Genomic DNA, 22,093 nt, shown 5'->3' with positions numbered 1-22,093 from the left:
AGATTCAGCTTATTGTTGTTACAAGAACTTCAAGATTTTGATGACATCAGTTTTAGGTATGGGATGTTGCAAGAAGCCAGTTAGTTGGTTACAGAGATGAAGGAGCACAAGAAGAGAGTATGGTCCATTGATATTTCATCACAAGAAGAGACCCTACTTTGCTAGCTAGTGGAAGCGATGATGGAACTGTTAAGCTATGGGAGTATCAATCAGGCAATTCTAATTTGAAATTTCGGCTATCGAAAACTGAAAGTAAGTTTTCTCCAAATTTTTCAGACATGTTAATAATCCTCAGGATTGTATGATTTAAAGAGTTTTTTTTTTTGTGTTGTGAAACGTTTTCAGGGAGTTAGTATATGTTGTGTCCAGTTTCCATCAGACTCAGGCCGGTCTTTAGCATTCCGTTCTCCACATCACAAAGTGTATTACTACGATCTAAGGAATCCAAAGATTCCTCTGATCAGCACAATGGTTGGTCATAGCAAGACAGTGAGTTATGTTAAGTTTGTGGATTCATCTACTCTTGTGTCTTCTTCAACTGACAACACTGAAGCTTTGGATTTATCGATTTGTTGTAAACATCTCAATAAAATAGATCATAACTTTTATTCAGTTCAAACAAGGAAAAAACTAACCCTATTGTGAGACCATTAGGTAACGTGGCATCTACGCAATCAGAACAATGTCTAAAAGTCTTTTCTAAACCCCCGAACTAATAGCACTGCAACTGCAAGATTCTCTGAAACCATCCCTATATGTTATGTGTATATATGATCCGAACAGTCTCAATCTATCAAAACGATTTATTTACATTGATTAACTCCTGTTTTAGCCTCACTGACTAACCTCTCCACAAGCCCCTGAAGCCTCTTAGCTCCAGGACTAGGCTTAACGTTAGCCACATCACCGACCTGTGAGCACTTTGGTTTCCCACCGCACCACCCACCAGGAGTAAAACCGTCTTCATCGTTCCTCCGTCTAAGGAACGCCTTGTCGATCACGTCAAGCACCCTGTCGTCTCTTTTGAATTTCCTAGCAAACGCAGCGCCGCTTGATATCATCCGCATCGTGTCGTTGAGCGTCAGCACGTGAGGGTGCTGCTGCGGCGGCGTGTCCCACGAGATGTAGTGGAGGTCGTGGTTCACCGCGGTTTTCGAGAACTCGGGGACGTTGCAGATTACAGTGTGGAAGTAACTCTCAGGCGATGAGACGAAGTTTGTGTAGTACATTAGGAGGGTTCTTGGTAAGTTGTCCCATCCCCATATGCAGTACTCTACAAAGGAACGTGATAGAGCCATCCAAGCAGATCCTGTAACAGCAACAAAGAGTCTTATGGATATACAGCAACAATGGAGCCAAGAACCGGTCTTGGAAATAGTCAAATGAAACTGTGACAATTCGTCCTGCAGATCCAGATTCCCAGCTCTGCATGGTACCGATCCTAACCTTTTATTGTGGGAAGAAATGCCTCTACATCCACCGGTAGGTTGTTGGTGCGGTTGTCGTTACTCGAATACAATACCTCACCCTTTAACAATTCTCCCACATGACAAGTTGTCACAAGATCAACTTGTGACGAGTAACGACAAGCGCACCAATAACCTACTGTGAATGTAGAGGCGTTTCCTCCCACAGTAAGAGGTTAGAATCGGTGTCCTGCAGGACTGTGAATCTGGGTCCGCATGACAGATTGTTACATAAACATTCTCCTTAATCCGGCTCACAAAATTTGTAAAAGAATTTTTTTATTAATCTCGCCTATATCCTCCAAAATCTCAAAAGGCCAGCCAGTTTAGAGGACTGACCAGTGAATAACTTAAAGGCAGTTGGCAAGCTTCTACGAGGTGTGACCCAGTAGATATCTGATTTGTTCAGCAAGTAAAGTCCAGGATCAATCATTAATGGCATTGCTCGCTTCTCCCTTCACCACAATGATAACAAGGAATCAGTACATAACAGCAAAAAGATTAAAACTAAAAAAGAACTTACTCTTTCCAGCCTAGTTCACTTGTGTGTTCGATGAAGTTGAGGTTCCTGTCCAGACTCGAAAACGTATGAAGCAAATCTGCATATATATATATACAGACTTAACGTCTTGATGGAAACAGAGAAACAAAGAAAAAAAGTGAGTTATATTACCATCTTGTGTCACCAGGGGATAATCTGAAGCGCTGAGATTAATAAACCAGTCCCAGTTAGCGCTTCTCTTAAGAAGAAGAGCACAAGCGTGAAGGGTGTTTGCAACCATCGTTGGTCCTCTGTACGTGACAAGATTCGCCTTGGTTATCATATACACATTCCCTGTTTTGGAATAGATACGATCCTTGTTAATCCGAGAAGCCAGCTGTAGTCTCTCATCAACCGGTGATTCAAGATCCAGGTGGACGACGTAGTGGTTTCTCGGGTGGTACACCGCTCTGAGCGTTCTCCAGAGCTTTTCCACGTCCCCTTTGGATCCGGAGACGAGGTACGCAAAACGTGGGAGCTTGTCTTCAACGACACGGGTTTGTTGTTGTTGTTGTTGTTGTCGTCTAGAGAGTTTGGACTCTGCGAAGTAGAGACTGGTTTGGTTGGTGGCGTGGTGGTGGTGGTGACGGGAAGGGATGATGGAGAAGAGACCGTTGATTTTTTGGAGGGAGGAGACGAGGCCAACGTTGAAAGAGGTTGCAAGGAGGAAAAGGAAGGCGAGAGATGTGATGACGAGAGGGAGAACCCATCTCTTCTCCACGTTTACTACGTACCCCATTGTAGCAAACTAGTTGATGATCATGAGACAAAAAGAAACAAGCTTCTGGAAGAAATGCTTGAATCTTTGGGAACCAGACACAATCTTGAGTTCAGAGGCTTAAAGGCCTATCAGATATGAGAAAGTTTTAAGAGGCAAGATAAAAGAAAGAAACTAAACAGTAGAGACAAGAAGTTGCCAGATTCTCTCACACAATATAAAGATGATTCAATCAAAAGATTCATAATCAATCAATCATAACATTTTTAGCAAACTCTTTAAACCTCTCAAAAATGCAAATTAGCGATTACAAAAATGGACACAGAGTTTTATTACCATCTTGAGATTTAGATCTAGCCGCACTGTATACAATATACTTAAACTCTTCAGACAGAAAAACAAAATCTAGAGATTTTTAGATTAAAATAAAAGATCGAAAAAACGAAACCTTTCTAATCTTGGTTGATACGTAGAGGATGATGATGTTGAAATCTCACAACGCAATGAAGTTTTTCTTTTATCTTTGCGCTTTGTTCTGGTCTACACCAGTGCTCAAGAACACGGGACTCTCCTGTGGGGGAGTAAAGAGAGTTATTATAGTTATATATAGATGAAGAAGAGAGTAAAGGTTTTTTGTGGGATGCTTTCACAGTGTGGTACTCTCATTCGTTGAAATATTCTCCCCCAATCAATATTTTTCTGTTCTTTGAGCTGTAAATTTCGATACTTTTTTGTCATTCTGTTTCCTTTATTACTGGAATCTAATTCAATTTTAGGTTTATTTTATTTTATTACAAACGCAGACGAGAAAGAAAAGCCTTTTCGCTGACACGTTTTCCAAAGCCAGACAGTGAGTCAGTGAGTGAACCAAACCGTGATGATCCATTATACTGAAAATTGTAACAGACGGACACGTATGGTTTTGTGATGATAGCAACACTTCTTTGTTTTACATTTACTAAAGTATCCTCTATGTCCATTTTGTAATCAAATACTATTTGAGTTCCATTTTAATTATTGTTTTATATTTATACACACATATTAAAAAAAATACTTGATTTTGTATATTTTCAAAATAAAAATATAATTATCTATATACCTTATAATATTTCAATCAATAAAAAATTTTATCAATAAATATTACATTAAATTTTTAAAACGATATTGATTTTTAAATGAAATTTGTCTTTGTACGATAGTTAAACAGAAATAGAAGAAATAATAAATACTTCTTTTATTTAATCTACTTATCTTCTTTCTAACTCAAGCCTGATAACAACTTTAGAGTTCAGACTCTATTTGTTCACCAATGCAAGAGATAAACATAGTGTAACTTTCAAATAAATTTGTATTCACAAGAATCATTGCTTTGGCTAGGCATTGGCACAAAAATCGGATCCGAGGATCCGAACCGGAACCGACCCGGAAAATCAGGGTATTGGGTTTATTCGGTTCTTCAGAAATAACCGTTTGGATCCTAAACTGTTGTATCCGAAGAACCGGTATCCAATCTGACTCGAACCGAAAACCGAATGGGTATCCGAAGATATCTGAAATAAAATATATATTTCAAAATATTATTTATAACTATATGTATAATTATTTTAATTTTAATTATAAATTTAATATATTAGTTATTTTCAATAATTTTGTGTATTTTCGGATAAAATATTGTAGTTTGGATAGAATTAAACAAAATTGTGTCAAATGAGTATTTTTGGTTATTTTTTAGTACATTTGAGTAGTTTGGATACAAAATACCCGAACTGAATCGGATAATATGGTTATTTTGGGTACTATTATCCGAACCCGTTACAGATACATTGGTTATTCGGTTATTTTCATTTTCAGGTTCCTTTACATCAGAACCGAACCCACCCGAACCCGGAAAGATCCGACTCGAATCCGATCCGAAATTTTATAATACCCGAATGGGTTTTAATTTTTAAACCCGAAAACCCCGATACCCGAAAGAACCGATCCGTACCCGGATAGGTACCCAAACGCCCAGACATAGCTTTGGCAGCTTTGCATCATTTTTTAAGTGGGGACCACCATAGCAAAGAGTCTCCAGAAGATTTGCTTTCACACATGAAATCCGACCTTATGTTGTTGTAATAGCCAAAAGGTTGATTTATGTCGCGGTAATTACGTCAGTGGCAACAATCTACGCGCTTAACCATTTCACCAGCCACATGGAGTGATCACGAGATCACAGTTAGCTTCACTGGCTTGACTCAGAAGCTCGACATGGACCAAGGCACATACTATACCTTGAATTAATTGAGCCTTGACTGTAATATACATATTTGATGGGCTTATACTTTTTGTCAATACAAGCTGGTTCGGTACATCCGCTAGGAGTAGCATGTTTAATCTTAAAATGTCCTGAGTTTTCAAATGGCCAAGGGTAAGAAATAAGTCAACTAATTTGATCGGAAACTAAGCAAGATATAGTCAAAAGAGGTAGATATTAATATGATAGACTTTATGTGTTTGGCAATTGGGAGAAAAAAACTGTGTGAAATTGTATAGGAGTTTTTGTTATTTTAATTTAATTGATTCCGTGTATTAGACTTGAGAGAATCTGATCTTGGTTCTGTCTTTGTAATAGGTTGATAGATTCATGACTCGTTGGAACAAGGACAAGGCTTATAGGGATGATTACGTGAAAAAAAATCTCACATTCACTCTAGGAAAGATCACACTGAGCTGAGATGGAAGGATTAGAGATCCTGGAGGTGAGCTTGTTCATGAAAAGCAAGCCCTACTAAAGACTAGAAAGGAAGTTGAGGCAATTCACAAGATGAATGTAATCAATCACCCATAAACAAAAGAAAGAAGCAAGGAACAAGGAGATAGGTTTCAACAGCAAGTCAAGTGCTGAGGAAAGTGATGTTACTAATTTGGAGTTCCCAGTGAATGACAAAAAGAAGAAGAAGAGACTGTGAAGGAGATGAAACGAGAATAGCAGTTAGAGAAAGAAAGGTTAGCTATGAAAAGGAAGAAGAAACTACAAGAGAAAGCTGCTGCTAAAGCTGCTATAAGAGCTCAAAAGGAAGCTGAAAAGAAATTCAAGGCAAATTACATTTACTATGTTTGTTATCTTATTCATTGGTTTGTTTCTAAATTCTTTGTTTTTTTTTTTCATGAGTGTGAGAAGAACGCTAAAAAGAAAGCTGCAGCAAACTCTTCTTCTCCTCCAGAACTGGACCAAACAATCAATGAGCTGGAAGAGGTTAGGACTTTAGCAGTCTCAGGGAAAGAGAAACAGAGATCAATGTTTTCAAAGCATAGACGTTTGAGGTACAAACAACGTGGAAGAGGAACCCAAGCTCTCCCTAAAGCCAGCTTAAACCGTAGAAAAGCTCACAAGCTTTGGCACTCTTCCTCCTGTTTTTATTTCTTCGGTGAATTGAGGATGGAAAGAGTCAGTAAAAAGTTTTTTTGACTTTACCTAACTGAAAACTGAGTGTGAGAGAAAGAGAGAGAGAGACTCTTACAGTTCTTGTTAGCTTCATAAAACAAGAACGTCCTAATTGTTAGTAGGAGCTTCTAAACCTCAAGCTGTCTTTTAAGTGAATGTTGTGGATTGAATCCACTTTATATAGTTACAGTCAAGTCTCTTGACTGATTACATCTCCAAAAGTTTTTTTTTTTAAGATAAAAAGTGTAGATAAATAAATCAAATTTGTAACGGAAGAAATCAACATCCATGTGGTTTGAAAGGACCCTTTATCAACAACCTAACGTCCTTTGAATCCAACTCTTCTTGGACGTCACAGCTAAAGAATTCATTGTGAATTTCCTTAAGGAACTTCAGAAGGTTGGCTAATGCTCCATTACTTCTACTCTCGTCTGTCTTCCTCTCAGCGTACGACATACCAATACCATTGTGTTTGAAGTAGAAGTACCTAGTGATCTTCAACAAGTTTCTCATGTGAAGAGGCCAAACCTCAACCGTATCATCCACAATCACGATTCCACGCTCATCAGCCAAGACATGATCAAGTGTCTTCTTGTCAGGACACTCTCTTCTGGTTATCACTCGGTCTCCAAAATAGGTTTTGATCGGATCAATCATCTTCACAATTTCTTGACCGTAGCGCAGATCGCCTTTTGTGTAAACATACATGTTGAATAGCTTGTTGGCTTCTTTAAGGAATGCTTTGACAAACGGTCTAACTTTTATTAACCTGCTGTCATATAGCTTCAAACATCCTGGTTTCTCACCTTGGATGATTAGGTATTTCTCTGCTTCAGAAAGATTGGAAACCCTAACGGAGTGGGCTAGCGTGTGGTCCAAGTCAAGGACTAAGTGAAGTTTCTTGTGTGTGTGAAGTGAGATTAGGGTTGTGAGACGCTTTGTAAAAGATACAGCTTCTTGGCTCAGACGTAAATCGGAGAAAAGATAATCGAATTGTCGGGATCCGACAAGGCTTGGCTTCGTTTTGCAGGCGAGGCAGGTTCCGTTACGAACGTACCAATGACCACAGTTAGAATGAGATGGTGATGATGATGATGATGATGATAACACGTTCGTGTTCATCGTCGTCTCTGGATTGAGCTTCCGAATTTTCTGTCTTGGTTTCTCATAAGGTGTTTGTAAATATATTTCGAACAAAAGTTGAAGGAAAAGGAAATAAAGCTGAACTTGAATTACAGACAGTAACATAGCAATTGGGTTTTGACTTCTCCAGTTCCGAAGAAAGAAGCAGAAAGGAAAAACCTAAACTAATTATTAGAACTGAGTAATTTAATTTGGCAGAAAATTCACTAAAACCCTTTACCTTTAGTCGAGAGAATCTACTAAGGAATAAAATCTGATTTTATTGAAATTAATAATAGATAGAAAAGAGGAAGTCGTAATGATCTTATATCGAAATAAAAGGAAATGCAGTTAAGGGTATCGAATATAGGAAAATCTCAACAAATTCCTTTTTTTTTTTGAACAAAAACAAATTCCTTTTTAATGCCTGACTATTTGTGTTCAATTTAAAAAATCGCGATGATCTTATTTATAATGTCTGACTATTTGTGTTCAATTCAATTTTCCTGAGTTTTTACATCTGATATACAGTAGAACCGGCAGCCAGACTAGTTGGTAGGAGTTGGATCCTAACTAAACTCACAAAACCTACTCTCTTTTACAGGTAGAACCCACAAATGGATATAACTTATGAAAAATTTAAGAGTAGACCTGAAAGCTAGTACTCAATTCAGCCTCTATTGCCCACAATCTAAAACACGAAACATGTATGTTCCTTGAAAGATATAACAGACCTACTAATTAGTCCTTTAAGTTATAGACATCGATACCTGTTATTTTTCATAACTTGTATAAGAAAAAAGATGGAATCCAATATTTTCGAACAACAGTACTAAATATTTTTTCTAGTTCGTTGTTACATATGTATACATAAAGGTTAATGATACTGTAATACTATGATGTTCAAACTCATCAGTGATGCTACTACAAAATATCGAGGTTAGTGAAAAAAAAAGTGCAAAAGCTAAAAGAACAGCAGGTCAGAGATGACGGAAAGCTCTTACATCTCTAAGATGAATATTGTCTTCATCATAGTCTTATGCGACACTGTGCCAATAGAATATGTTCACATGTTTTGTTTTCAGGCAGTACTAACAAATATTTCAACGAGATGACGAATAACTAATTTCCACTAGTTATGTTTTACATATATTCACGAAGAATCATGGTGTGCGTATGCCTATAAATCTTATATACGAAATATATACTTTTAAATTTCTGCATGATAATACAACACTCTTCAAATTATCACATAACCTTCCAATTATTTTTATAGTCGAAAAAATCAAGCGTAACCACAATATCCATACTCGCATCTAGCCCCAGATTTACATTTCTTGTTGCATTTACCACAATGGTCAGGATTAAACCCAACATAGGTGCATACGCCTCCGCAACATCGTTGCCCGAATCTGCATTTGCGACTGCACCGTCCACAATTATTCTTGTCACCTAAGATATTACGACAATGCTTCTTGCAACAATACAACAAGCTTGTCCCCTTGTCTGCTTTTACGCCATTGCAAATGTTGTGACGGGAGACATGACATTTCATCCCTTTTCTGATCTTTCTGTGGTGGGAAACTAGTAGTCTGGTTTTGGATGATATTGTTAGGTTTGAAAGTATTGTGGGGGTTTCGTCAAGAATGTAGAACTCCGAGTCTTCTTCATTGGTATTTTCTTCGGCTACAACTGAATGGGGATTAGACGTTGCGGCTATGAGGGAATAGAGGACTAAGGAGATGAGTAGCATGAGTTTAAAGAACGTATAAGAAGGGATCTTAATGACCATTTGGTTAAGGTGATGAGTTTATTCTGGAAAGCAAAACAAAACGGCAACGTGGAATTTAAGGAAAGATGTCCGATGTGTATTTATAGTGTCATTAGAGGTTTTATAAACTCTCTGGATTTGAAGTATACTTATTAAATTGTTCAAGAAACTATAAAAAAATCCTTAGAATCAGCCAAAACAAGTGATACTTGCTGTCTAATTGTAACGGAAGGTGAAAAGAAAATCAAATGCAATACCTTAAGCTACAAGTATCTTTTTGCCACTGTCCTCATCATTGTTACAGCTTTTTAGTTGCCGTATTGAGCAAACTGCTACTTTCATTTTCTTTTTGGTTAACGATTAAATAAAAGTTTCAAAAGATGTTATTTTACAGAGGACGATATAAGCTCGAGATAAATAGAAAGTTCGTGAAACTCAAGATTTGTTTAATGTTTAATTTGAGATGTATTACTTTAGTTTGTTTGTTTGTTACACACTTTCTTAACAGCATCTCATCATTAGTTTTTTTTTTTGCCAAAATATAATTTTTAAATTAACACTATATACTTACATTGGAATTTTGATGATTTAACTAATATATGCTTCTCAGATAATCATCTCTAAATACATACTTTTGCTAATTGCCAAGGTCTTTCTGGTGAAAATTAATGTGTTTTAGTCTTCAGGTTGAAGTAAGTATGTTCATTAACCAATAAGTCACGAGATCAACACCACCCGTCTACTAAAATCAAAATGTCACATTTCTTTCCTAGTTTATTTATTTGATAATGAGATTTCTTCTGCACTTAGACAATATAATCAAGACATTTTAATACTATGCTGAGAACTTGAGAAGTCATGCAATTCATGCATGTGTTGTCTCACAGCCAAACCTACGCAAACCTCCACGTGTGGTGACGATAGGAGTGCCACGACACTCGGTAAGAGTCACATGCCCATCATGCTTGCTTGCATTACGCGATCAAAGACACTCTAATGTTTTCCCTCCACGCGTTGTTCACGTCTCACTTCCAAAGTTTCGTTACTTTTACTGCTTTCCGTTGACTATTTACTAAACGTTGACCGGTGACCTTCACAGAGCCGGTGGATATTACATTGATCATGCACAATCATTGCTAATCATCAATACTATTAAACGTAGGATAATTTCATTACTATGCAGAAAATGTATTGTTATTCTCTATTCAATGATCCGAGACTATTACGCACATGACATTTTATAAGCCTAGACAGTATAGTCAGTCTATACTCTATACCAAGTCTCAGATGTCGAGGATTCTATTTATTTTCTAACTGAATTATATCATCAATACTAGTACTATTAATGTAACTAAAGATATTCATGTTATGGAGAGATATAGAGGTCACGCCTTGTATTCTAATGGGCCAGATTTGCCTAATTTGAAACTACTTGCATGTTAAGACCAACCTTATATAAACAACTATAATAAACTCGTAGTCTTTAATATCTGAGTAGATGCGAGAATTTGTTTTGCTTATTCGTTTGTTAATGTTTGAACTTTGTCCGACGAACCTAGGCAGCTGTTGGCCATGGGCAAAAGTCGACTGTGATTTTCTTTTTCTTTTTACTGTTACATTTTACTGTTACAGCCGATTAAAAATTGGTGGAGGGCACTTGAACTTGGATTTTTTTTCTTGCCGTGAACGATGCAAAAATAAACATCATCAAATATATATCATATAATAAACCAGCACTCTGACCAAGAAAAGAAATAGGAATGTACATGGTTTGAATGAATTGTTTATATAGATAGTCAAACTCGTCTGTCATTCTTTTGTATCAGAATTTAGGTAAAAATAGGAATGTACATGGTTTGAATGAATTGTGGTGATGACTTAATACTAGCTTAAAATATAAAATTTGACGGGACCTAGCTACTTAATGATTATGACAAGTGAGCATTTGGTAACCACTAATGGAAGCATCTTTAGGTTAATTAATATAGTTAATAGAAACTCAATTTGAAGTATTGTGAATATATCCCCCAGCACATTAGCAACCGAAATAAGTAAAAAGAAAGAAAGTGGGAAACCAACCATGGTTTGGCAATTTAAAACAAAAACTATGGGTTAGGCAGTAAAGATAAAAGGCTTGTATTTTATCCGTTAAATTTGATTCGATTTGTTATTCGTTTCGATTCGATCTAAAAATTTGGATATCCGTAAGTTTTCGAAGCAAATCACAAATACTAAAAAATTTAGAGACGGATATCAGATCCGGTCCAACTTTTATATAATATGTATATCTATAATTAAATATAAAGTTTTAAATATATACTTACATAATTAATATATAATTTTATTGATTTTATTTATAAAAATATTTATAAAATATCAAGTTAAGAAAAGAATAAAAAAATCTGTATAGAAAACTACAATTTTTCTAAAAATTTCAGTTTAGAATTATAAGAAAATTTTATTAATTTTAAAAATCTATTAGACATTGAGTTTCATTATTTTTTACTTCATATTTTATATTATGTAAAAAAGACTACAAAAAATATATTTGTAGTCTTTCTTACTTTATTCTACATTTACTTTATTGAACAAAGTATAAAATATCTGTGAATATACAGCAAATATTATAAATTTTCTGGTTATCTAGTTTTTTGGATATTCATATTTTTCTAAAACAAAACAAATAAAAATACGGATATTTGTGAAATACGAAACAAATCACAAATAATGAAAATTATGGTACTATTTGATATGTGTCTAGTATAGATTCGTTTTCTTCTTTAATAGTGGTATTTAGTTATTTAGTTTAATATTCTCTCTGTTTTATATTAAGTGTTATTTTATCATTTTTTTGTTACATTAAAAGTGTCGTTTTATAATTACAAATGAAATTTATACTCACTTTCAGCTCAATATCAATTGTAAAATGCATTAATTTATAAATAGATTTATTTATCTAAAATACTATTAGTTAAACTGATGATATTAATTAAAATATAAATATATTTTAATTAATTTTTTAATATGTGTGGAAAATGTCTAAATATATTCTCTCTGTGAAATAGAAATAGTATTAATTAATAGTCTTTGTCTCACCATCTTATTATTGCAATTGACTTTCAACTACATGCTATGATAAAATATGATTTGCTTACATTTAACCAAGATAAAATCATTATATCATCCCAAATTTTTCTCTCTCTATTGTCATCATTAATTTGCTTATCTAACTACTCAAGCATATTAAAGATTAAAGCAGATCCAACATCACTTTTTCATCAACGATTTATCGTTTTAACTAATTAGTTTTCAAGCATAGTAAAGAAGAGAACATTATTTATTGGAAACTAACCAAATCATATGTAAATCTTTTTTTTTAATGTAAAATCATTTTACCTTCGAATTAAAATGTATCGTAAACACGACACATACTATATTTCATCACATATAGTATGCTTTTTATGGACAATCAAATACACATATACTTTCGATCAAAAATACATATATACTAATACTTGTTTATTCTAATTAAAATTGGACCGGCCAACCTGAAGTTAATTATAAATTTATAGTTAGAGGTAGACTAATATGAGTATTTGCTCGTTCAACTAAAGGAAAACCAGCCAATCTGAGGCATACAAGTGTCCCGATGGTCAGACGAGTTTTAATTTAAATAAATATTCACATTAGGGTTTGAGTCTCGATACATGCACGCCTGTCGCATCTTTCTTTTTTCTTCGTTTCTAAAAGGAGCCAGTCTAAACTGTATCTTGCACAAAAGATTTTTGTTCAAATTAAGAAATATACATTGACAAGACTTATTCTGGTGGAAATTAATAAGAATTTTTCTTTAAATTTGTTTTAACAAAAGTCCACTTCTGCGAACGAGTCGTAGAGAAAAAGGAAAATGAACAATTATTATTATTATTATTTTTTTGAATTAAATGTTAAATTTGATACATGTACTTAGCATTATATGTCTTCAAACTTCGACTAATTCATTATTTGTCTATTTTTCATTTATGCTAAATGTAGTCTCTACCTTTTTCTTGTAAATGTACATGATTTTAAGACTGGATATTTTATCCGTTAAATTTAATTGGATTCATTTTTGCTTTGATTTGATCCGAAAATTTCGAATATCCGTAAACTTACGAAGCAAATCAAATATTAAAAATCAATAACCGTTGAAATCGAAGCAAATCACAAATATTAAATTTTGGAAAGCGGATATCCGATCTCATAATATATAAAATTGTAAATACATATATATCTTGATTATATTTAAAGTTTTTAAATGTATAAAATTATATTATTATTATTCTAACACATGATTTGACAAATTATATTCATATTGTTACTTATATTAAAGTATCACATAAAAAGAAAAAAAAAGTTATGATAATTATAACTTTTTAAGTTTCGTGTTAACTATAATTGTTAACTAAGTTTAAAAAAATTAGAAAATATGTACATTCACTATTTCTTTTAATTTGTATCTTATATATCATGTAAAAAAATATTTTACAAAACAAACTTGTATCAAATTTTCAAGATTATTTGTGTAAATCAAAACATATGAAATATCCGTAAATATCTGCAAATATTAATTTATTTTCCGGATATCCGTTTTTGCGGATATCCGTATTTTTTGAAACAAAACAAATAAAAAAATAGATATCTGTAATATACGAACCAAATTACAAATACTTTAAAAATTCAAATATCTGATTTGTGTCCAGGTCTACATAGTTTTATCAACCCGTAAATGTATAATGATATGTAACATCGCATATGGTTTTTGATATATATATAGTCCACAGTTTCCACTAAGAGAAAGAACTCGAAGTTTCTTTCATTTGTAATCACAAACGAAATTTTGATACGTCGATGTCATACCCACACGCATACATTATGTACAAACACAACACATGTGTTTGTGTACGACTTTGATTGGTGTATGTGAAACATTTCCCGAATACGATAATCCTTTATATTCATAATATCATATACGTGTATCATGTATGTATGCATACACAAAGATTAATTACATTAGCGGAGAGGTGTATTACGAATGAACCTCCTTTTTTGTTTTTGCAAAAAGAAAAGACATTTTTTTTTTGTCAGCTATCCATCTTCATTAGATCAAGTGGTGGTTAGATGTTTATGTTGCCAACTTTTCTTCTTTTATGTTGCCAACTTTTCTTCTTTTAAAATAAACCTCTTGAGTGTATATCAAATATAATTTGTTTATTCGATAAAGTTTTGGATTTATTTATGCGGCCTTCTCTGAATAGTGTATAAAAGAAGGTAGCATCGAATCCCGATATTAGACAGAGTTGAGGATGAGATATAGAAGTACAAACCTAATTTAACCCATGAGGAAGATGTTTCGCAGTGGATGAATGGAAATGGAAAGTATAAAAGTAGATTCTCTACTAAAGAAACGTGGATGAATATAGAGAGAAGTATCAAGTCTGTGATTGGTATCAGGTGGTATGGTTCAAGTATGCTACTCCCAGTTCTCATTTATCGTTTGGTTGCCCATGAAGGGGAAACTCTCAACGGGTGATAAAATGAGGAGTTGGAATGTAAACACAAATGCATCTTGCAGTTTTTGTCAGGAACCTTTGGAGACAGCAAAGCACTTGTTCTTTGAGTGTGTATACTCGTCACAAATATGAAGAACTCTTATGAAAGGTGTGATGAAAGTTCGTATACAGCTGATTGAGATAGTATTGTGAGGCTTGTTGCGAGGCCTTCAAACTAGAGCAGGGTGACTCTGTTCATTGCTAAGTATACGTCTGAGTCTACAATTCATGCTATTTGGAAAGAAAATAATAGAAGAAGACATGATGAAACTGCATTTCCTGAAACGCTGTTAATCAGAAGTTTGGACAAAAATACGAGGAACAGATTTACCACTATACAGAGAGGAGCAGACAAGGAGTATGAAGGCGGGATGGCTACTTGGTTCTCTACCAAAGAGAACTAAAAAAATTTAGGAGGAGTAAAAGATTTTTGATATTGTATTTCGCTTTTGAAAACAGTTTTAGATAAGGTTACACTTGATGTAAAAATAGTCTTTTTCTTTTGAATTCAATTTAATATTCAATTAAAAAAAAGAATAGTATATAAAATTATAAAATTCAATTTTTTTTTTATAGATTTCAATATTAGTCTAGTAAAGACAAAATTCACTTCTTTCATTTTAATTTGCAATTACTTTATGCGCTATGGCATACAAATTCAAAGTAAGAATTTTAAAATTGCCTAATAAAAACATCTTTTGATTCCCTGGGCACAAATCTTCATGTCAACTTTAATTTGTTTGTATATTTTATTACAATATTTTTTTTTTATTTTCCATAAAGAAAGATTCCAAATTACAAAAAAACCAACCAATCCGCTTCTTTTATAATCCCCAAAACCTTAAGAAGGAGACATCCATTTAATTCCATCGTCTTCTTTCTCTTTCACTCAAGCTCACACATAAAAAACGTTAAGAGTTTCCAAAAGGATAAAACACTAATGGAGATTGCAACAAAACAAGGAGACTCAAGAACGCCATCTTCCACTTCTTCTTCATCAGCTTCCTCTTCCATCATCAATGGGTCTTTACATCAAAACATCACAACCAGATCTGATCATTACCCGACAACTTTTGTCCAAGCAGACACTTCCTCTTTCAAACAAGTCGTCCAGATGCTCACCGGAAGCTCCTCCCCTAGATCCCCGGACTCGCCGCGTCCTCCTCCGACACCTTCCGGCAAAAGCAACTTCGTGATTCCACCGATCAAAACAGCACAGCCGAAGAAACACTCAGGAAACAAACTCTACGAGAGGAGATCTCACAGGAACAGCCTCATGATCAATACGCTCATGATCGGCGGCGGGAACGGTGGTGCGGGGAGCCCGAGATTCTCTCCGAGAAACCAGGAGATTCTGTCGCCTAGCTGTCTCGACTTCCCGAAGCTAGCACTGAACAGTCCCGTGACGCCGCTGAAACACGGCGGCGGCGAGGGGAACGACTGCGACACTTTCGACAGGATGTCGCCATTGTCGGAGGAAGAGAGAGCGATGTCGGAAAAGGGCTATTACTTGCATCGGTCGCCGATTACAACTCCGAGAGAATCTGAGCCGCAGCTTCTGCCGCTGTTTCCGGTGGCTTCTCCGAGAGTATCGGCGGCGTCGCCGGAGAATCGAACTTCTTGAGGAGAGGCGAGAGAGAATGTTAATAAGTTTTACTGCCACTGTAACTTTCGTTTTTAACTTTGCTCTGTTCAATCTTTGTTTCGTCTTACACTTTTACTGTGTTGCCAAGAATGTGTCAATTCAGAATAGTATAAAATAAAATGAAGAATATGAGAGAAGTCAAAGATAAGAAGATGCTCTCCAGTTTTATATATATAAACCAACGTACAGTTTAAATTATACAAAAGTATATAATAAAAAGAAAAGAACGTTCAAAGGAAAATACAATTTTAAACAGGGCCTTCTACCTCTAGTGATAAAGGACTCAAAGCTTACATGTAAGTTCTGTCACTTAGGTTTGAATTTTGGCATTGCCAGGAACAAGAAAATACATAACTAATTTGGATCACTTATGCGGAGCTAAAATACCTCCGTATAATTCAAAAAAGAAATACAATTTCAAAAACAACCTATTATTAATCCGTTTGAAGATTAAACTTTTAATTAAGATAATGGCTTAATAAGTAATTATTGATTAATCTCAGAATTAATCACAGAAAATAGTTGAGATATTAAAATATTAATTAAATCACAAAAAGTTTTTAAATTTGTGGAATAGTAAAATACATATTAAATTGATCAAACTATTTTATATGGTATTCAATTTGTTATAATAAATAAAAATATAATAATTAAATTAATTATTATAAAATGTGAAAACAACCAAAATTTTTAAAAAAAATTTTAGTTCTTATTATAAATATCTAGCTTATCTTTTAATCTGTTTTAATAATAGATTGACATTTAGTAATATACAAATTATAATATAATTTTATTTACAACATACTATTTATCATTAAAAATTTATTATTATGTATTTTAAAATTTAAGATAATATTAACATATAATTTATTAATATGAAAAATGTTGATTTTGTAAAATTTTCTACCATAATTTATTAAAACTCACTGTTCCACACTTAATGAACTTTCTATTTATGTTTTTGTTCTTTTATTCCGTAATATTTTATTGATCGGTAAAATATTTACGAAACTGTGTTCCAAGTGTCATTCTGTCATTCAAAAGTTACCGACCAAACACACTAAATAGACTAATAGTAAATGTTGCAAATGAATTGTCTTTTGCTATTTTGTTTTGTCAACAGAGATTTGTCTTTAGCTATTTGACTAGTTATTCTTTGCATCATCAACTTATATATAAGTTATCATGTGATGATTTTCATCATTATCTCCTAAATATCTTCGTCACATTTCATATCTATCAAGAAACAAAAGGAACAATATACATCATTTAGCGTTCTTGTATTAGAAGTCACATGATCCTCATTTTTTATTGATTTGATTTTATCCTAATCTTCCAGCATCAACGTATTGAACGACAAGAGGACAAGGTGCGTTAACGTTGAATCCACAAATCCCTGATGCAGCACACGTCAATCTAGACCGATCAAGTCAGCTAACTCCAGAGGACCCATCGGGTGGCTTGTGCCATGTTTAATTCCACTGTCAATGTCTTCCTTAGTAGCCAGTAGCCACCCTGTGTTACTGTGACCCGGTTCATTTGCCAGCTTTTCTTCATAAGCGGGGCCTGATCTCTAGTGACCCAACTAGTTTCAGTGGGAAACATTTAGAACGGCCTAATAACATGGACAAGCTTGGTCTTTAGTAGGTCAATATGAGCACGTGTCAAAACAGAACACATCAACTAGTAAACGTGTCGTACACTATCCACGTGTCGTTGGACTAGTCATCCACATTCACCTTTTCACTAACTTCGGAAAGCTTTGGATCTTAGCTGACTTCATAAGCAGTTGAGATAATGTGGGAAGGCAACAGTTTAAGTAAAAATCAAGTACACAAAAAGTAACAAGATATCTCCGGTTATGTCCTCCGACAAGCTACCTCCCGGTTCGACCGCTTCTTCACCGCTTTTAGGCAAACGGAGGCATGTCCATTTAATATTTCATTTTGAGTTTAACATTTTGAAATTTTGATGATTTCATATACCAAAAATTAAAGATAATAGCTATGCTTCTTCCAAAACTTTGTTATCTAAGAATGCATCATTTTTTTCTTTCCTGATATATCTTGAATTGGTATTAAAGCTAATCATCCGTAGATTAATTATCTATAGAGCATGAGAGACCGTCAGAACGAGCAAGGTTCAACAAACATATAGGTCTACAACGACTTACGTATCAGACAAGGCAAAGGAAGGGGTGAAGAAAGCGACGGATGCAGCCTTGAACGCCGGAGAAAACATGAAGGACGCGATGGACGGCGCCTGGAAAGCGGCCAAGAAAACAGGTCAGAACATCAGCGAAGCGGTTGCGGGGGATGCGACGACAGCGACAGGATTCAAGAAGACAAGGTGGCGGTGGAATTGAAGGATGTTAGGCAGCCTGTCGACACTACGGAGTATAGAGGCGTGGAGGAGCTGGTTCAGCAAACCTGCGGCGAAGATAAGTCACCGTGAAATAATTTGTTAGGGTGACTATTGTCTTTTTATTTGTTTGTTTCAGTGGGATGTTACTCGTGAAGGTGTTGAATTATGATCTGCACAAGACTTGAGAATAAAGCACAAGACTTGAGAATTGGGCACAAGACTTGAGAATTGGGCACAAGACTTGAGAAGCTGATTGTGAGCAATTTGGTCATGTTTGGTTGGGCCTTATTATGGTCGAAAGCCCATTAGTGATTAGGTTTAGGGAGACACTTATATAGTCTCTAAACCTAATTTCTTGCCACTCTAACACTCATTTGTCTAAAGGAGAGATTAGCAAAGGAGAGAGGCAAGAAGCAAGAGCAAAGGAGAGAGGCAAGAAGCAAGAGCAAAGGAAAGAGCTTGAAGGAGTATCTACAGAGAGAAGGCAAGGGAGATCCGGTCAAGAGTCTCAGGCTGTTTCTTCTCCAAGAAGAGTGGGTTTTTCATCTCTTATACACACAGGTTCAGTGAGTTTAAGTCTTTAGCTCATTGTTGTGTTGTCTCTAGGTGAATAGAGAGACACAAAGGTTGTTGTGTAAAGAAAGCTCTTGTAAACACTTGATACTAGTGAATCGTTGAGAGTGCCGTCCTCTCCCCAGATGTACCGAAAGGGAACTGGGTCAAAAAATCTCTTGTGTCTTTAACAACCTCAAACAACAACAAGAAGTGTGCTAGGTTAAATTAGTCAAGCGAGATATAAACCGGTCAATTGGTTTAAGGAATTATCTCAACAAGTGGTATCAGAGCATCAGGTTCAGCAAGGAGAGGTTACGGTTTCAGTTTCTGATCTGCTGTTGGTGTTTGGCTGCACAGGTTCAGGGGTTTCTGGTTCTGTTCAGCGGTTGAAGTTGTTTGAAGAAGTTAAGGGGTTTCTGGTTTGGGTGTTCAGCTTTAGCAGAGGATAAAGTCTTGAGTCATGGAACCAGCTCTAGCTAAATTTAAGGTGGAGAAGTTTGACGGTCAAGGAGACTTTGGATTATGGAAGTTTAAGATGCTTATGCTGCTTGAGCTTCAGGGTTTGGATTTTGTTCTTGAAGAAGAAGGATCCAGCAGTTCTGTTAAAGGAAAAGAAAAGGAAGGTGAGGTCACAGAAGCTATGAGTTCTCCGGTTGATCTGCTGAAAAAGGAGAAGGATAAGAGAGCAAAGAATCTGATATGCTCTTCTCTTAGCAACATGATCTTACGAAAGGTTATGAAGGAGACAACAGCTCTAGGAGTATGGAAGGCTTTGGAAAGGGATTATCAAACTAAATCTTTACCTAACCGGATTTATTTGAAGCAGAGGTTTGCCAGCTTTAAGATGGAAGAGCACAAAAGCATAGAGGAGAATCTTGATGTGTTTCTGAAACTGGTAGACGATTTGGCGAGTTTGAACATTAATGTGAGTGATGAGGACCAAGCTATCCAGGTCCTGTCGAGTCTCCCAAGGCAGTTTGACTCACTGGTTCATACACTTAAATACGGTAATGGAAAGGAAACACTGACTCTGAATGAAGTAACTAGTTCTGCATATGCCAAGGAAGTTGAGCTAAAGGAAAAGGGGCTCATTGGAAAGGCTAAGTCAAATGCCGAAGGTTTGGTTGTGTCCAGGGGTAGACCTGAGAGGAAGAGTTCTGGTCAGTCGAGTGGAAGATCCAAGAGCAGGGATTCAAGGTCTAAATCTAGGCTAAGGAATCAACCCAAAGCTAGAGAGTGTTGGGTATGTGGGAAGGAAGGACACTTCAAGAAAGATTGTCCTGAAAGAAAGAATGGGAGAGCAACTGATTCTGCAAATGTTGCTCAGGAAAAGGAGTTTCCTATGATCTTGACAGCAAGTGAAAAGGACCCCAAGAGTGAGTGGGTCATGGATTCTGGTTGTACATTCCACATTACACCAGATAGAGATGCCTTATTTGATTTCAAGGAGTTTGAAGGTGGAAAAGTATTGATGGGTAACAATACTTCAAGTGAAGTCAAAGGTATTGGCAAGCTGAAGATCATAAACTCAGAAGGAGCTACAGTTATCTTGACTGAGGTGAGATATATGCCAACCATGAGCAGGAATCTCATCTCTTATGGCCAGTTAGAAAAGAACGGTTGCAAGTATGAAGGGGAAGACTTCATGGTTACTTTCTACAAGAATGGTCAAAAGGTGATTTCTGGGAAATATCAAGATGGGCTGTATTATCTGCAAGGATCAGTGGTAAAGGGAGAAGCGTCTGTAGTCAGAGCTGAAGTGAACTTGACGAACAGATGGCACTCAAGGCTAGGACACATGAGTCTGAAGAACATGAATCTTTTGGTCAAAGGAGGTTATCTAGACTCAAAAGAGGTCCACACACTAGATTTCTGTGAGGAGTGTGTACTTGGAAAGTCCCACAAGCAAAGCTTTCCAGAGGGGAAACACACTACTAAAGGTATTCTTGAATACATTCACAGTGATCTATGGGGTTCAGTTTCAAATGAACCAACTCTGTCGGGATGTAGATACTTTCTTACATTCATCGATGATTACTCAAGGAAGGTCTGGATCAGATTCTTAAGGAGTAAAGATGAGGTGTTTGAGAATTTTTCAGAGTGGAAGGCACTTGTGGAAAATCAAACAAAGAAGAAGATCAAGTGTCTAAGGACAGATAATGGATTGGAGTTCTGCAACAATCTGATGGATAAGCTTTGTCAAGACTCAGGGATTAAACGACACAGGACTTGCGTTTATACTCCACAGCAAAATGGAGTGGCTGAGAGGATGAACAGGACAATAGCGGATAAGATCAGGTGTATGTTGGCAGAAACCGGGTTAGAGAAGAAGTTCTGGGCTGAGGCAGCGTCGACTGCAGTTTATCTGATAAACAGGTCTCCTAGTGCATCTTTGAGGTTTCAGATTCCAGAGGAAGTGTGGTCAGGGTCAAAGGTTGATTACAGTCATCTCAGACGGTTTGGTTGTGTTGCTTATGTACACAGAACAGAGGACAAGCTAAGTCCAAGAGCTGTTAAAGGATTCTTCATGGGTTATCCACAGGGTACTAAAGGTTACAGGGTGTGGTTACAAGATGAGGAAAGGAGTACTATCAGCAAGAATGTAGTCTTTGATGAGGAGAAGCTGTATAAAGATCGAGATCAGAAGGAAGCGACTAAATCTAAGAAGAAGAAGAAAGTCACTTTTAGCACTGATCTGATCCAAGGACCGACTACAACTGGTTCAGTTCAAGAGTCTACCGGTCAAGGTGGAGAGGCTTCAGGAAGTGGGGATTCTACTGGTCAAGGTGGAGATACTTCGGGAAGTTCACAATCAGAAACTGAATCAGAAGAGGAAGAGGAGGAAAATCAGAGCCACGTGGAGTCTTTTGATGATTATCTGTTGGCAAGAGAC

At 35.8% G+C, this 22,093-nt stretch overlaps 4 protein-coding genes across 4 annotated transcripts; 1 reads left to right on the top strand and 3 right to left on the bottom strand.

Annotated features, from left to right (window-relative positions):
* Window positions 1–581: 581 nt before the first annotated feature.
* LOC130496953 (beta-glucuronosyltransferase GlcAT14A-like) lies at window positions 582–3,331 on the bottom strand. Its single transcript, XM_056989700.1, has 5 exons — window positions 3,174–3,331; window positions 2,140–2,853; window positions 1,990–2,065; window positions 1,806–1,921; window positions 582–1,309 (listed from the first exon to the last, which is right to left on the bottom strand). The coding sequence occupies exons 2-5, from the start codon at window positions 2,744–2,746 to the stop codon at window positions 804–806; spliced, it is 1,305 nt and encodes a 434-aa protein (XP_056845680.1). The 5' UTR covers window positions 2,747–2,853; window positions 3,174–3,331; the 3' UTR covers window positions 582–803.
* A 3,100-nt stretch (window positions 3,332–6,431) lies between these two features.
* On the bottom strand, window positions 6,432–7,462 carry LOC108807646 (RNA polymerase II C-terminal domain phosphatase-like 5). Its single transcript, XM_018579910.2, has one exon. It carries the CDS (start codon window positions 7,398–7,400, stop codon window positions 6,432–6,434), a length of 969 nt encoding a protein of 322 aa, XP_018435412.2. The 5' UTR covers window positions 7,401–7,462.
* A 1,097-nt stretch (window positions 7,463–8,559) lies between these two features.
* LOC108811371 (protein GRIM REAPER-like) lies at window positions 8,560–9,066 on the bottom strand. The gene has a single exon (XM_018583418.2). The coding sequence runs from the start codon at window positions 9,064–9,066 to the stop codon at window positions 8,560–8,562; it is 507 nt and encodes a 168-aa protein (XP_018438920.2).
* A 6,418-nt stretch (window positions 9,067–15,484) lies between these two features.
* On the top strand, window positions 15,485–16,429 carry LOC108811577 (VQ motif-containing protein 19). The gene has a single exon (XM_018583639.2). The coding sequence runs from the start codon at window positions 15,577–15,579 to the stop codon at window positions 16,258–16,260; it is 684 nt and encodes a 227-aa protein (XP_018439141.1). The 5' UTR covers window positions 15,485–15,576; the 3' UTR covers window positions 16,261–16,429.
* The last annotated feature ends 5,664 nt before the right edge of the window (window positions 16,430–22,093 follow it).

This window comes from Raphanus sativus, chromosome 6, assembly GCF_000801105.2.
Source record: "Raphanus sativus cultivar WK10039 chromosome 6, ASM80110v3, whole genome shotgun sequence".
NCBI classification, from domain to species: domain Eukaryota; kingdom Viridiplantae; phylum Streptophyta; class Magnoliopsida; order Brassicales; family Brassicaceae; genus Raphanus; species Raphanus sativus.
The sequence above is the reverse complement of the archived record's forward strand: the minus strand, read 5'-3'. Positions and strand labels throughout refer to the sequence as shown.